General features: G+C 32.6%; 8 protein-coding genes across 8 annotated transcripts, besides 3 other annotated features; 3 read left to right on the top strand and 5 right to left on the bottom strand.

Annotated features, from left to right (window-relative positions):
- Positions 1-39: 39 nt before the first annotated feature.
- TVAGG3_0947290 (uncharacterized protein) lies at positions 40-704 on the top strand (the record flags this gene model as incomplete). The annotated part of the gene is made up of 1 exon (XM_051253137.1): positions 40-704. A coding segment is annotated over one exon (665 nt), but the record flags the coding sequence as incomplete, so codon positions are not given.
- Positions 705-1,850: 1,146 nt separating this feature from the next.
- Positions 1,851-2,037: a mobile genetic element.
- A 906-nt stretch (positions 2,038-2,943) lies between these two features.
- On the top strand, positions 2,944-3,104 carry TVAGG3_0947270 (uncharacterized protein; the record flags this gene model as incomplete). The annotated part of the gene is made up of 1 exon (XM_001294751.2): positions 2,944-3,104. A coding segment is annotated over one exon (161 nt), but the record flags the coding sequence as incomplete, so codon positions are not given.
- Positions 3,105-3,324: 220 nt separating this feature from the next.
- Positions 3,325-5,024, top strand: TVAGG3_0947260 (ZGC:162945 family; the record flags this gene model as incomplete). Its single annotated transcript, XM_051253136.1, has 1 exon — positions 3,325-5,024. A coding segment is annotated over one exon (1,700 nt), but the record flags the coding sequence as incomplete, so codon positions are not given.
- A 782-nt stretch (positions 5,025-5,806) lies between these two features.
- Positions 5,807-8,798: a mobile genetic element.
- On the bottom strand, positions 6,470-7,489 carry TVAGG3_0947250 (uncharacterized protein; the record flags this gene model as incomplete). Its single annotated transcript, XM_001324473.2, has 1 exon — positions 6,470-7,489. A coding segment is annotated over one exon (1,020 nt), but the record flags the coding sequence as incomplete, so codon positions are not given.
- Positions 8,799-9,462: 664 nt separating the features above from the next.
- Positions 9,463-12,852: part of a mobile genetic element that runs on past the window's edge.
- Positions 9,661-9,981, bottom strand: TVAGG3_0947230 (uncharacterized protein; the record flags this gene model as incomplete). The annotated part of the gene is made up of 1 exon (XM_051253135.1): positions 9,661-9,981. One exon carries the CDS (start codon positions 9,979-9,981, stop codon positions 9,661-9,663), a length of 321 nt encoding a protein of 106 aa, XP_051078709.1.
- On the bottom strand, positions 10,125-10,367 carry TVAGG3_0947220 (uncharacterized protein; the record flags this gene model as incomplete). The annotated part of the gene is made up of 1 exon (XM_051253134.1): positions 10,125-10,367. The coding sequence occupies one exon, from the start codon at positions 10,365-10,367 to the stop codon at positions 10,125-10,127; it is 243 nt and encodes an 80-aa protein (XP_051078708.1).
- On the bottom strand, positions 10,416-10,835 carry TVAGG3_0947210 (repellent protein 1 family; the record flags this gene model as incomplete). Its single annotated transcript, XM_051253133.1, has 1 exon — positions 10,416-10,835. The coding sequence occupies one exon, from the start codon at positions 10,833-10,835 to the stop codon at positions 10,416-10,418; it is 420 nt and encodes a 139-aa protein (XP_051078707.1).
- TVAGG3_0947200 (uncharacterized protein) lies at positions 10,905-11,231 on the bottom strand (the record flags this gene model as incomplete). Its single annotated transcript, XM_051253132.1, has 1 exon — positions 10,905-11,231. One exon carries the CDS (start codon positions 11,229-11,231, stop codon positions 10,905-10,907), a length of 327 nt encoding a protein of 108 aa, XP_051078706.1.

Genomic DNA, 12,852 nt, shown 5'->3' with positions numbered 1-12,852 from the left:
TTAAAGCAACTTCAATTATGGCTGGAATCCAACAAGTCCATGGGTGCTTATGCATTCCTGATGATACAACAGTGCCAAGGGATGTTGGATGAAATGGCAGGAAGATTAACGCCAGATGGTGAAGAGATTCTCCGATCAATCACTACAATATTCAAAAATGATATGAAAGAATATGGTAGAATTGATTTGCTTCGGTTTGCTTTCGGCTTTACACCGTTAGCAAGGAAGATCATCAGAGACAAGAAGGGTTTTGGAGGAAAGACAAGCTATCCACCTATAATGCAGTTGAAAGATGTGCAAGTCCCAACGATTCCTTCCCTGAGGATCATCAATCGCGAGATCACATTTGAGAAACTCGGCGAAATCCTTGAAGAAGAACGAACAGAACGTGTTGACGAGGTAGCCGAGCATGATGAAGAGATCCAGCAAGCAGAAGAGGAACAAATGCTTAACGACGATCATGCAGCCGAAACAAATGCCGATGGTTCGAGGAATTCCTTGGTCTGGGATGTTGTAGATGAAGAGATAAAAGATCTATACACATTCATGATAACAATCCTCAGACAAAGAGCAATTGCCGAATCAACAGTTGATCCAACGATCAATAAAGACGATAGAGCCAAGGAATTGAGTGATGCTTACGATTTCTTCATAGAGCAAGATGATTCCCATCTTATAAATGGTCATCATCTTGCTCAAAATGATGGCAAGTTTTGGTACATGAATGGCATAAAGCAACTAAAAGCAATAAGACCAATTGGAAAAAGGATGATGTCACTTTCGTGCAGTGAAGCAGATGTAGAACGTGTAATATCTGAATTGCGAAAGACAAGAAATTCAATGAACGAATCATGCAAAGAAGAATATGTAGCATGCCGCTTCTTCATCAAGTTGAATGATGATCAATTTGATATTTGATTTTGTTTTTTAATAAAATTTATTAAATAATTTGTTTTAAAAAGTATTATTTTTATTCGTAAAGATATTAGACAGAAGGTGGCCAGCCTAATGTCTATCAATCTTTAATATTAGTAGTAATTTCCCGCATTTCTGAATGATGATTGATTAGCTTTGTTGTTATTGATGTAAAACTGGATAAGTATTAAATAATTATATTAATCTTGGCCAGGAGACTGCTGATGGCCAGTCAGCAGCGGCCACTATGAATCATTATAATTATTTAATACCTAAATTGAGGTAAAAAGCAATAAGACTTGCCGAGCCTCATGCCCCTACCTCATATAAATAGAATCACACTTTAGTGAATCAACATCTATAAGAATGAAGTGTTTTGAAGCTGAAATAATATTGAATAGAAATTAATTTTTTCTGAAATTTTGAATGAAATTATGGGAAATAAAAAAATTACTAAATATTGTATTCATACAAATATATTATTTTAAAGGAAAAATAGATGCTGATAGAAACGATGAAAATTTTTGAAAACTTTACAATTAATTTATGTTCGTTAACCACAGAGCTTGCAATCCAAAGCTCACGTTAGACAACAAGAGTCATGAAGTCTCATACTAAGGGATATCCAACATATATTTTAATAATCTAATGTTTGTGACAAATATTCAACATAAAATTAAGTTTTCGTTTCGTTACAAGGCATTCATACTTTGGAAATATCATATTTAATGTACAGAAAAGTTAATATTAAACAATACATGCTAAAGAATTAATAAATAAGATAATAAAATAAATTTATATGTAATTACTTTCATTTAATATGCTTTATGCTGTATAATATTGATTAAGAGGCATTAAAAGGTTCCATAGTCTGCTTTTATAGGCAAGATTTTTGATAAAAATTTTAAATTTTGAAAAATGATGAGAAAAGGAAAAAAAGGTAAATGAGAGCAAGAGGAGGGAAAAAAAGAAAAAGAAAAGAAAGGGAAGGGAAAAATAGAAGAAAGAAGGACATATAAAAATTTAGATGCGCATTCTTAATGCCGAGGCGGCTTGCCGCCGAGGCGCGATTTTTTTAGGCCTCTACGGTAACCCGGCAATGTTTTTTTAAATCTTGTACAGCTCTACATGTGTCTAATATACTTTAAAACCATCGTGACAAAATTCAAAAACGAAGAGTTCTTCTCTCCAAATTTTTTTCAAAATCAAAAAAATGAGATAAAAAAGTACGTTTGGAAAATTCATTTTTAGCATTTTAGGAATTTTCTCACTTTTCTTCCAAATTGACATCCTTAAAATATATGAATAGATAAAATTTTCCTTTCAATTTTACGAACCAAATTTATTACCATATCCTAAATTTTTTCTATGTTTATAGACCTTTGGAACTTTGTATGAAGTCTAAATATACATGTAGAGTATTCAAACAAAACAAATATCAAAATCTAAACCTTTGAATTACCTTCAATGCTTAACCGAATTACTAGATCTTATATATATGTGTGTACTAATACCTTTTGATGCATAAAAAACTCCAAAAGAGTTTCATTTTTAAAATAGTCGATATCAATTCAAAAAATTGAAACTATACCGTCAACTGTCAATTTTTCAATAGTTCGTTTTTTTAAATGTAATTGCTTTTTTTATATGCATTAATCATTTGATAGTAGTGGGATCAAATTACATATCTTAAAAATGTATTCCGAGTGGAAAAAAAATCAATAGAATTGACCACAGATATCTGTTTAATCCAAAAATATTATTAGAATCATATTTAATAAAAATGCTATGCTTTTCGAAATAAACGGAAGAATAAACGCACTGTTTCAAACCGTCAAAATTGAATTTGTGTCAAATATCTTGAATTTACAATTTTAGCTATTTAGATAATTAGAGAAGCATTTGATCAATTTTTGTGTTAAACAACTATTTTTCGAATTTCTGAGATATGAAAATTAATTCACTAACTTCTTAAAAACATGAATTGAATGAAAACTCTTAGAAGAAATGTTCATATCACTTTCATTAATGGAGTACAAGGATGATTCCGAGTTCTTGGATGATATCCAGAAGTCCAAAACCCGATCCAAGGAAATCGTGAGAATGCAAATGCACTTAGCTTATCGTGATGAATCAGAGCCCGCAAGTGAAGATGAAAATCAAGCACCAGCTAATGCCGAAGAATTTAAAGTTGTCAGAAAGTTTAGCTTACAAAAATTCCTTGAGGCACACCCAATCTTAAATGTCAAAGACCTTTGTAACTTTTCTTTGGATCAACTCTTGTATTTAGTTGATGTTGTTCGCGAGCATGAGTTTTCATCCAGACGCGGTCGGAAAAACGGTTGTGATCCATTAGATGCGTTATTCCTAACATTAACTTACTATTGCACTTATCTTCCATTGCAAAAAATGTCAGGAATTGTTAGTTTGAAACAGAGTTACCTCAGCAAAATCATTAACAAAACAACAAACAGGATGTTCCCAATTTTCATTGCTGAATTCATTCCAAAACAATATTCTCCCTGTGACAAGGAGTTCGATAACTTTCCAACATGTGTTGCTGCAGTTGATAGCTCTACTATTCCTTTTACCGTTCCTCTTGATCTTGCTGAGCGTAAAAGTTCATGGGATGCTAAAAACCATTGCAATGGTATGAAGGTTCAAGTTCTTGTTAATCCTTTAGGACAGGTAATTCACATGAATACAAGTTTTTTAGCTTCAGTTCACGATAAGAAAGTATTTGATTTATCAGGAGCTTCAGATTTTTTACATGTCCAACGTGGAGTTGAATCTGTTGCATTAGGACTTCTTGCAGATAGAGGTTACATCGGTATTCAGAAATACCATCCAACAGCCGTCATTATGCAAAGAGGTGATGACGAAGAAGTTACAAAACGCAATAATGCGATTGCACATGATCGCCAAATTGTCGAACGCCGCTTTGCACGCGATAAAAGTAATTGGAGTGTCTTGGCAATAGGATATCGTGGTGAAAAAGGCAATCTTCCACTTATTGTTCAAGGATTGTTTGCTTTAGATAACTATCACATCGATTCCACACCTCTCAGTGAGAAGGATAACTGCGATTTTCCTTGCACTCCAAAAGATGAAAAAGAAGCTGCAGCAACACCAGAACCAAATGGTTCAGGAAGCCCAATGCCAAAGCCAAGATGTGTTCCAAAAGATCTTTATCTCCAAACTCCAGAAACTCCAATGAAGATTCCATCTCCACTAGCTGGATATGAAAAGATTGATAAGATACTTGTTAAAAGAACACAAAATGCAATCTACAACATCGAAACAAAAATGTCAATTCCAGGATTACATAATGAGGGAGCTACCTGCCATGTCAATGCCGTTTTGCAAGTTTTGTTCTACGTAAATACTTTCAGAAAAGATGTAATGGAGCATTTGGGAGATGTCGAATATACGCCAGTGAAAGCACTTGCCGAAATTTATGATCAGATGTTGCACTACCGCCACAAGGAATACACAATTTCATGCTCACAATTCATCACAACACTCGGCAAGCAATACTTCCAGCAGCAAGATGCCGATGACACATTTCAAAAGATTGTACATGATGTTACGGAATCAGCAAACAAACCAGATATTGCCGTTACATTCCAATATCAAACTGAGACTCCTGATGAAAGCTTCTATTCGGTTTCGCTTCACATTCCTCTTGGTGCAGCAGGTATTGATCAAGGAATTAAACAAATGTGCACAGATGATTCTCATATCAATGAAATCTCAACATTCCTCTGGGTCGACGTTCAGAGGAATTGGTCTGATCCAAATGTCTTCTTTGACAAATTTGAGATCAAGAAGAACTACAAAACTCAACTCAGTGATGGAACGTATGTATTTAAGATACATTCCATTATTGCTTATCATCAAGGTCATTTCGTTGCCTTCGTCAACAAAGGAAGAGTTTGGTTCATGCTCGACGATGAAATTACTTACATTGTTCCTGATGGTTTGATCAAAGGTCTTCAAGGTGGAGATGTTGGCAGCGATTTGTGGTCATATCTTGGTGGTGTCAAATGGCTTGCAAAATGTGTCATCTATCGCAAACACAAGTTCTATGGAGCTGGTGATGATGATGATTGAAAACAGTTTAATTTTTTTTAATCTTATTATAAGGGATAATTCTCTAAATATATGATTTTTTCTTAAGTTAGTGAATATTTTTCTTGTGTGCTTTTACTTATTTAAGTATTTAGTATTATTACTTAAAAATTTTGAACATTTATTTTATAATATTGAGATTTAAAATAAACTATTGCTCGATCGTATCTTTATTTGCTCTTTTAATAAAAAATCTAACTTACTATTGATTAGATATTGATTTAAAAAAATAAATATAATAGCATAATAAAATTTCTTGATTTCCCCGTACAAAGATATAGCCGTAACAAGACATTAACGTTTGGAAAGTAAATTTGAAAAAAAGTATTATATTATAAAAGAAGTTACAAATTTTTAGAATATTTTTGTAAAATAAGAGCAAAAAGTAGAATGCAAACTCTTCGGGTACTAAAACCTGCCATTAAATTGAGATAAATAATAGATTTTGTAAAATTTTGTTGTAATTCTTGTATCAGTCTTGCCTTGAGTATGAGTTTGAGTCTACCCTTGTTTCCATATTGCCTATTCCTGTTTTAACGCGGCTATTCCTATTCCAGTTTTTGGTGCTTTTCTATGATAACCAAATTGATTTGGTTATCATAGAAAAGAGACCATTATAATGCTTAAAATTAATTATGTTTAGGGTCGGTTTATTGGGATAAGGAAGTTTATAATACGTGAACACTTGTTTCCTCATCGAAAAGTCATAACGCATAAAGTCGATGTTTCCTTAGTACAAAAAGTGACATATGACGCTTAAGGGTATAGTAAACTCAAAATTCTAGAGTTTTGAGAGTGCCAATAAACTCTATAGGCCTATATATCTATATATCTATATTTGAAGGAGAGGTTACGCCATAATATTTGATATTATAAATTATTAATTCAAAATAAAAGTAGAAAATGAAACTAATTTTATTCTAACCTATATAAATATATCAATAATCTAAAATGATTATAGTCTGAACTATATTTTACCAGATTATCAAATATAAGAGAAATGAAATAAGGCATAAAAATATCATAGCATAATTATTGGATAAATGCATTAATAAATTATTTATATCATAATGAGAAAAAATCAAAATAAGAAAATGAGCATAATAATAATTTAATTAAAAACAAAAACAATAAATAAAATGTAATTTTCGTTAATCAAAGTCATCAATGTCTTCGTCTTCTGATTCCCATTCGGACTTGAAAACTTGATAATCTCCTCCTGGTACACTCTGAATGGATTTTTTGTATTTGTTCTGTTTTTTAGAACCTTTTGTAACAGTTTTTTGTTTCAATATCATTTTGGAGTAACAATTCTCTTCAAATGATTTGACACAATCTTCTGGAAGTGGGGAAGATGTAATGCTTTTTGTATATCTCCGAGAAAATGCTCTGGATCATTCCATTCTAAGATTGCAACGTTAACTCTAATGTTAATGTTCTTCCAGGCTCTTGATTTGTCCAAATAGCATGCAATTTTGGAGTTAAACGCTTCATTCATGCAGGTAGATCCAATGGAAGAAACTTTGGAAACTATGGGTGTCCATTTGTGAACCCAGTCATAGAGCATGAATTGAAGTTGGATCGAATTGACACCTTTTTGCCATTCAAAGCATTTGTAATTGTGCGGTTCGCAAAAAGAATGATTGCCTACGTAATGGTAGACACAATTCTCCCACATTTTCGTACGTTTGTCAATATTTTCTTCGGCAAAACATGACCAAAGCCACATACTTAGGCTTGCATTCAGACCCCAGAAAGGTCTCTCTATTTTTTCAATCTTCTGAGTCTTGTCGTTGAAAACTTCAACTGTCTTATGAGAAGCTGAGAACTTTGTAAAATCTTTTGAGATATTTTTTGATACATGACCTGGATCGAATCTTTCAAGATGAGAGACGCCAAATTCTTTAAAGACAGAGACACTTTTGTTATCTCGGTCTTTAATAATCTCTTTAACATCTTTCAAGATATTGTATTTCTTTAATTGCTTCAAGATGATTCGAGTTCCAGCACTTTCCATATTGTTGGAAGCTCCGGAATACTGAGCATGCTGTCTGTTTCCACCAATATGGTTGATGTTCACGCATGCAAGAACTCTTTTTGTGACAGCATCGAGCGCAGTTACTGTACAACTTGGCGAGTTTCGCCTGTGCGTCCATCTTGCATCAATGGATAAGTAACCACTGAAGGACTTTCTCGACAGCATTAGGGAAATACTTTTAAGTCTTCTAATCTTATCGTCACAAAATCTCTGTTGTCTCATGACACCACTCTTCACAGGGGGCTTAGTTCCACAAAGAGAAAGAAAGCGAGCACCTTTTGTATATGGCATTCCGGTCATTATGCAAGCACCAAGCATCTGTCGCGCTGAGAGTCGACGACGTTCGTGGAGTAAAATGTTATGCATTGCCTTTGTTTTCCGTTTTGGGTGAACAATATGGCCCATACAACAAAAAAAAATGAAATCCCGCCAAAAGTGAAAATTGAATAAAAAGTAATAATTAATAAATATATACTATATCATTAGATGAATATTTTGGAATAACATTTTAAAATCGAGGTTTTTCAATGGATAACGGTTCAATCAAAAATTTGACCCCATTTTAGAATCTACATTAAAAATGGAACATTTCTGTCGTTTCAAAATTCCAAAATAACGTTTCTATTCCTCTCAAAAGTAAAAATAAACTTTATTGGGGAAAAAATATTTTTATTTTCCAAAAAAAATGAAAACCTTAAATGCAAATCTAATTTTGATGCTTTTGTTTGTGATTTTTTGGATTTCGAAAAAAATTTGAAAATTCAGACAAGTTACCATTAACACTAATACGTTTCAGCGAGTCGGTCCCATCAGAGAAATTTTCATAAATCGGCGATATAATTTATTATTTCAGCAAAATATTCTCAGATCCAACTAGAATAAGGTCAAATTATACAAATTTAGCAAAGGCTAGTTATCCTACCTATTCAATTAACTTTAATTTTAAATAATTCAAGACAATTCTCAAAATTACCTTAATAATCGCGTTCTCTTCGCAAAATGACGATTCATCATTCACTACCAGCATAACTGAGGGCTTGTGCTCACAGAATAATACAGATAATTTACTTATTAATGCAAAATTTAGTACCAAAAGGTAATCATAGAAGATACAAAAAAAGTTTCTTTATTTTGATTGCTGATTTTATTTCTTCTAAAATTTACCAAATCTAAAAAATCCAAAATTGAATGCTATTGAATTTCATGTTTATGTAACATATACTATTTATTATATAAGGAATAAAAATTTTATAGTTTTAATCAAAAATAAAGGTGTACTAAATGCATACAAAACAAGGTATTTTTTACTCATCCAAAATATGTTAACAGTGCTATTTATATAATCAATATCCGAATTTCGAAATCATTTTGATGAAATCTTTATTTTAAAATTGAGTTGACTGTTAAAATCACCCGAGAAGAGGGATTATCTCAATGAAAAGTACATAAAATAGCAAACGCACAAGATGGCACTATGCAGCTTTATATTGTTATACAGGATGAACATATAAAATGTTTGGAAAACACTTACTTCGTTCTACAAATGTGTATCTCTTTATATCAAAGATTCTTCTCAAATTATTGAGAGACTTCTCTCAAAAAAAGGAAAATTTGATAACTAAAAAAATTATGGCATAACCTCTCGTTTTGCATAGATATATATTTACATGGTCACAGAGCTTATTTTCATTGTCAAAACTTAAAAATTTTTAGTTAGCTCTTTATTCCAGATAATGACCATATTTATTAAGGGTTTCGTTTTGCTAAAATTGTCACTTTTATAGCATATTTGTTTTTGGATGTTTTGCGAAACCAAAAAAAAACTATGATATACAATGTGTGTGTAAAGAAAATACTTTATTTACTAGTTAAAAAATCATTTGGTATTGATCAAGTTATTTTTTCTGGATAAGATATTATATGGATAATTGGATAGAAAATACAATTATATAATCTTGTACCTGGTTTAATTAAGCTAATTGTCATCAGAAACTTGTAATTTTTATGAATTTCAGATTTTCTTTTCATTACTGCTTTTCTTAATAGGTCAAGTTCTTATTTACGTTATAAAGTATGATATTTACAAATATCAAGTTATCGTGTTTTTTGAGAAATTATGAGAAACAAACAAAAATGAAAAAGATAGGAATAGCAATGAATAGTGATGTGGGTATAGAAAATGTAAGAGATATGAATGCAAAGCAATCAGTATTTAGGACATTGACCATAGATTTCGAAAAAAAAATGCTGCATATTGAGCGAAAACTATGATTATATTATAAGGCTGTCATTTAAAGCATAATAAAACTATTCCCTTTTCATTTTAATCGAATAAGATAGTAAAGATTTTTGAATTAGCTAGTTAGTATACATATCATGTGTACTGAGGCACTGCGCGCCTCCGTACACCACTTAGCGGTTTTGACACTTTACGAAACCGTTAACGTATATTTTACAACACAAACGACAACACTAACTTAACCTTAAATATTTATAAAGCCGCCAACCACTTCACCTCACTAATGAAAAAATAAACGTTTTCACAAACGACTTCATTAATGTAAAAATAAACGTTCTCACTTACAAAAGTATTGCAACTCCTCCCATTGCTGTGCTTCACATAACAGCTCATAATCTTCTGACTCACTTTCTTCTTCATATAGGTCAAAATCACTGTCAAAATAAATGTTAGTAAGTTTTGACAAAGCTAATGAAACACGTTTACCGTTTGTATCGTATGCTTGTATAAACTTTCCATTCTTCATTCCTTCATAAACGCTCAAACTAACTTTACCCTTTCTCCCTCGTATCTGATAGAATGTATTTTCACGAGGAACGAAGAACAAATTCTTGAACTCATGACCGTTGTAGTTTGTTATCTCAATAGTTTTCGTCATTTATATAAAAATAAACGTTCTCGCTAAATAATAAAATAAACTTAAAAATAAACGTTGTCAGAGGTGAAAAAATAATGTTTATGTTAGAATGTTAGATCTAACCCGATATCTAACCTCTTTTCTAACCTGTTGAATTCATTGCTTTATAACTCACTGTCGTCTGCTTTCTCCAACTCTTCTAACTTCTTCTTAAGTTCAGCAATGTTGTCCTCATGAAGTTTAATCTTTCTCAAAATACCTTCTCTATCTAATGGTTGCTTTATCTTTCTAAACTGAACTCTACCATCCTTCATAGTATGAATGTAAAAACCTTCTGGAATAGTTCCTGATTTAATGTATTCTACCAAAAACTTTTGTTTCATTGCTTCAGTGACTTTAGTCGTCATTTCAATCAAATAAAAATTTTAATATTAAATAAAAATAACGTTATTTTTTCAGTAAGGAAACGCAGGAGTTTTACGATTTATTTGAGGAGTAGGTTCTGGTTTAAATGTTGGAGTCGGTTTAGGAGTTGACTTTTGAACAGGAGTTTGTACTTCCATAGGTTCAGGAGTTATTGAAGGTTTTGCTTGTGAAGGCGTTGGTTTTGGCGAAGGTGTTGGAGTTTGTTTAACTTCAGCTACTTCAGTATTATTTATAACATTTGCTTTATTTCTTTTCAACATCATAACTGCTCCTGCTGTAGCTAGCAAACCTAGTGGGAGACCATATTTTATATAAGGACTTGACCAAATGCTATTTTTGACAGGAGCTGGTGGAACACCTAACCTTGGTGAGACTGCTCTTTGCCATTGTGCAGCTCGTAAGAAATATTCAATAGGTGCTCCATAATCGTTTGGTAAAGTTTGTTTCATAGATGGTGAAGGTTCACGAGAGCTTGATGAAGAACTCATTTATAAGCTTTAAAAATAAACGTTCATCCTTTATTCCTCACTGTCGTCAGTTGCTAAGTTATAGTCGTCAAGTCTTATTATTGGTATGCCTGACTGTCTTACTTGTATTGCAAAGCAACAATCCCTCATAAATCCAATAAGTGGCTTTGGTACGTTTTCAGTTGCTAGTTCAATAGGTCCTTTAACAGACAATTTGTATGTTATTGGAGCAGTAGATGTTTGACCTTGTTGGAAGCAAAAGTCCACTTCTGTTGGAAAACCACATAAGAAATGTGTGTTGTCATAGCTATCCCATTTATGTTCCACACTACCATCATCCACCAATGACCTCATAACATCTTCATTAAATCCTATCATATCATTGTTTGTATTGCAGGCGTTCGCAACCATTTCATAAAATACAGGTCCATATGATTTTTCAGGTTCTGCAGGCATATTTCCATAAGCTCCCATGGAAAGCTGAAGATATTTAAACTTAGGGTTCTCAAAATTAACATAATAGTTGTCTTTCTTTCTAAATAGTGCCCAAATACTTTTAACATTAATAGGCGTATAAGCTGCTGTAAATGTTGCACTTGAACTATCTGTATTCTTTGAGAATGAACCGTCCATAGGAATCCAATCCATAACTTAACAGGAAAACATAAAGCCTCGTTTGTATAATGTTCTACAATTCTGTATAAATGTTAGGGTCTAAAGAGAATGACTTTGGATGAATGAAACATTCATTAAAATCCATCTTTGTTCGAAATAGTTGCTGGTTTTACAGTTGTAATAGTAACTGTTCCACTAGCTTCTACTGCCTTCGTTATCATAGTGAATGGTTCATTCCATGGAACAAATTTATTTGTCGGTGGATTTGAATCTGAAGCAAATGCAACTTTAAGAGTTGGATTGAAAGCAATGATATCATTTACAGATATAGATGTGCATTGTAAGGCGTCGCTACTGAACTTTACTTTAAGCTGAATGTTACCAGCAAATGCAGGAATAAATCGAATAGCTTCTAATGGAAGGAATCTTCTAACAGGAATCTCTTAAACGAAGCTTAAAATCAAATGATTTTCCTGCTGTAATTGGACCACTAACAATTTGTCCTGTTCTGCATGTTCCCGAATGACTCCATACATCTTCATGTCGAGTCTTTGAGAAAACATCTACTTTCTTTATTTGTTCGGTAGTTTGTGAGTTTGAAGTTATATATGCTTCTTCTCTTGCGTTGTCTTGAGAATATACGATACGGACCATTTGCAAGGATTTGATATCCAGCAACTGCATAGAAAGCGTCATCGAAACCAATCCAAAATCCTGGTGGGTTTGTTTTATTGGAACCTGAACCAATTTCTTTATCTGCAATAAATTGACCTTCCATTTTATACGTAATGAATGTATTGTAAAGGTCCAACATATTTTCACCAGGAGGTGAGAGATTGAATGTTACCCATGTGTTATCTTTAGCAGTTCCAGGTTGTGATGGAATCTTTGCGTCAGAATATTTTCTATTAGTCACCAATTTGAACTGCATTGTCTATGATATCGAAATATGAGCGAATCTGATGAATATGCTCTGCTGGAGTAAATTCGTTTAGCTGTTCGTTCTGCATGTATTTACTTCAATAAAAATATCTATTTACTTCATTATTCTCACTCTTCTTCTTGGCATTCGTGGTGGAAGTTGTTTCTTGACATTTTCAATGAACTGTACATTCTCTTTTGTCTCAACTTCTTTCACTGGCGGGTCAGGATTCTTTGACTCGGTTTGTTTTTCAAATGAAATTCACGAACTTTGCAATAAGCTCTTGGTTCGTTATTGAAAGAACATCTGGCTTCTTTTCTTCTTGTTCTATTGACTTTTCAGTTTGAATAGAAGGTTTTATATGGGCTTCACCCTCGGTGCTATGCACCTTAATGTTGTCACTCTCTGCATTCGCTAATGGAACCTTTCTTTTTCTTACGTATATTTTACCATCTTTACTCT

This window comes from Trichomonas vaginalis, chromosome I (genome assembly GCF_026262505.1).
Source record: "Trichomonas vaginalis G3 chromosome I, whole genome shotgun sequence".
Taxonomy (NCBI): Eukaryota; Parabasalia; order Trichomonadida; family Trichomonadidae; genus Trichomonas; species Trichomonas vaginalis.
The sequence above is the reverse complement of the archived record's forward strand: the minus strand, read 5'-3'. Positions and strand labels throughout refer to the sequence as shown.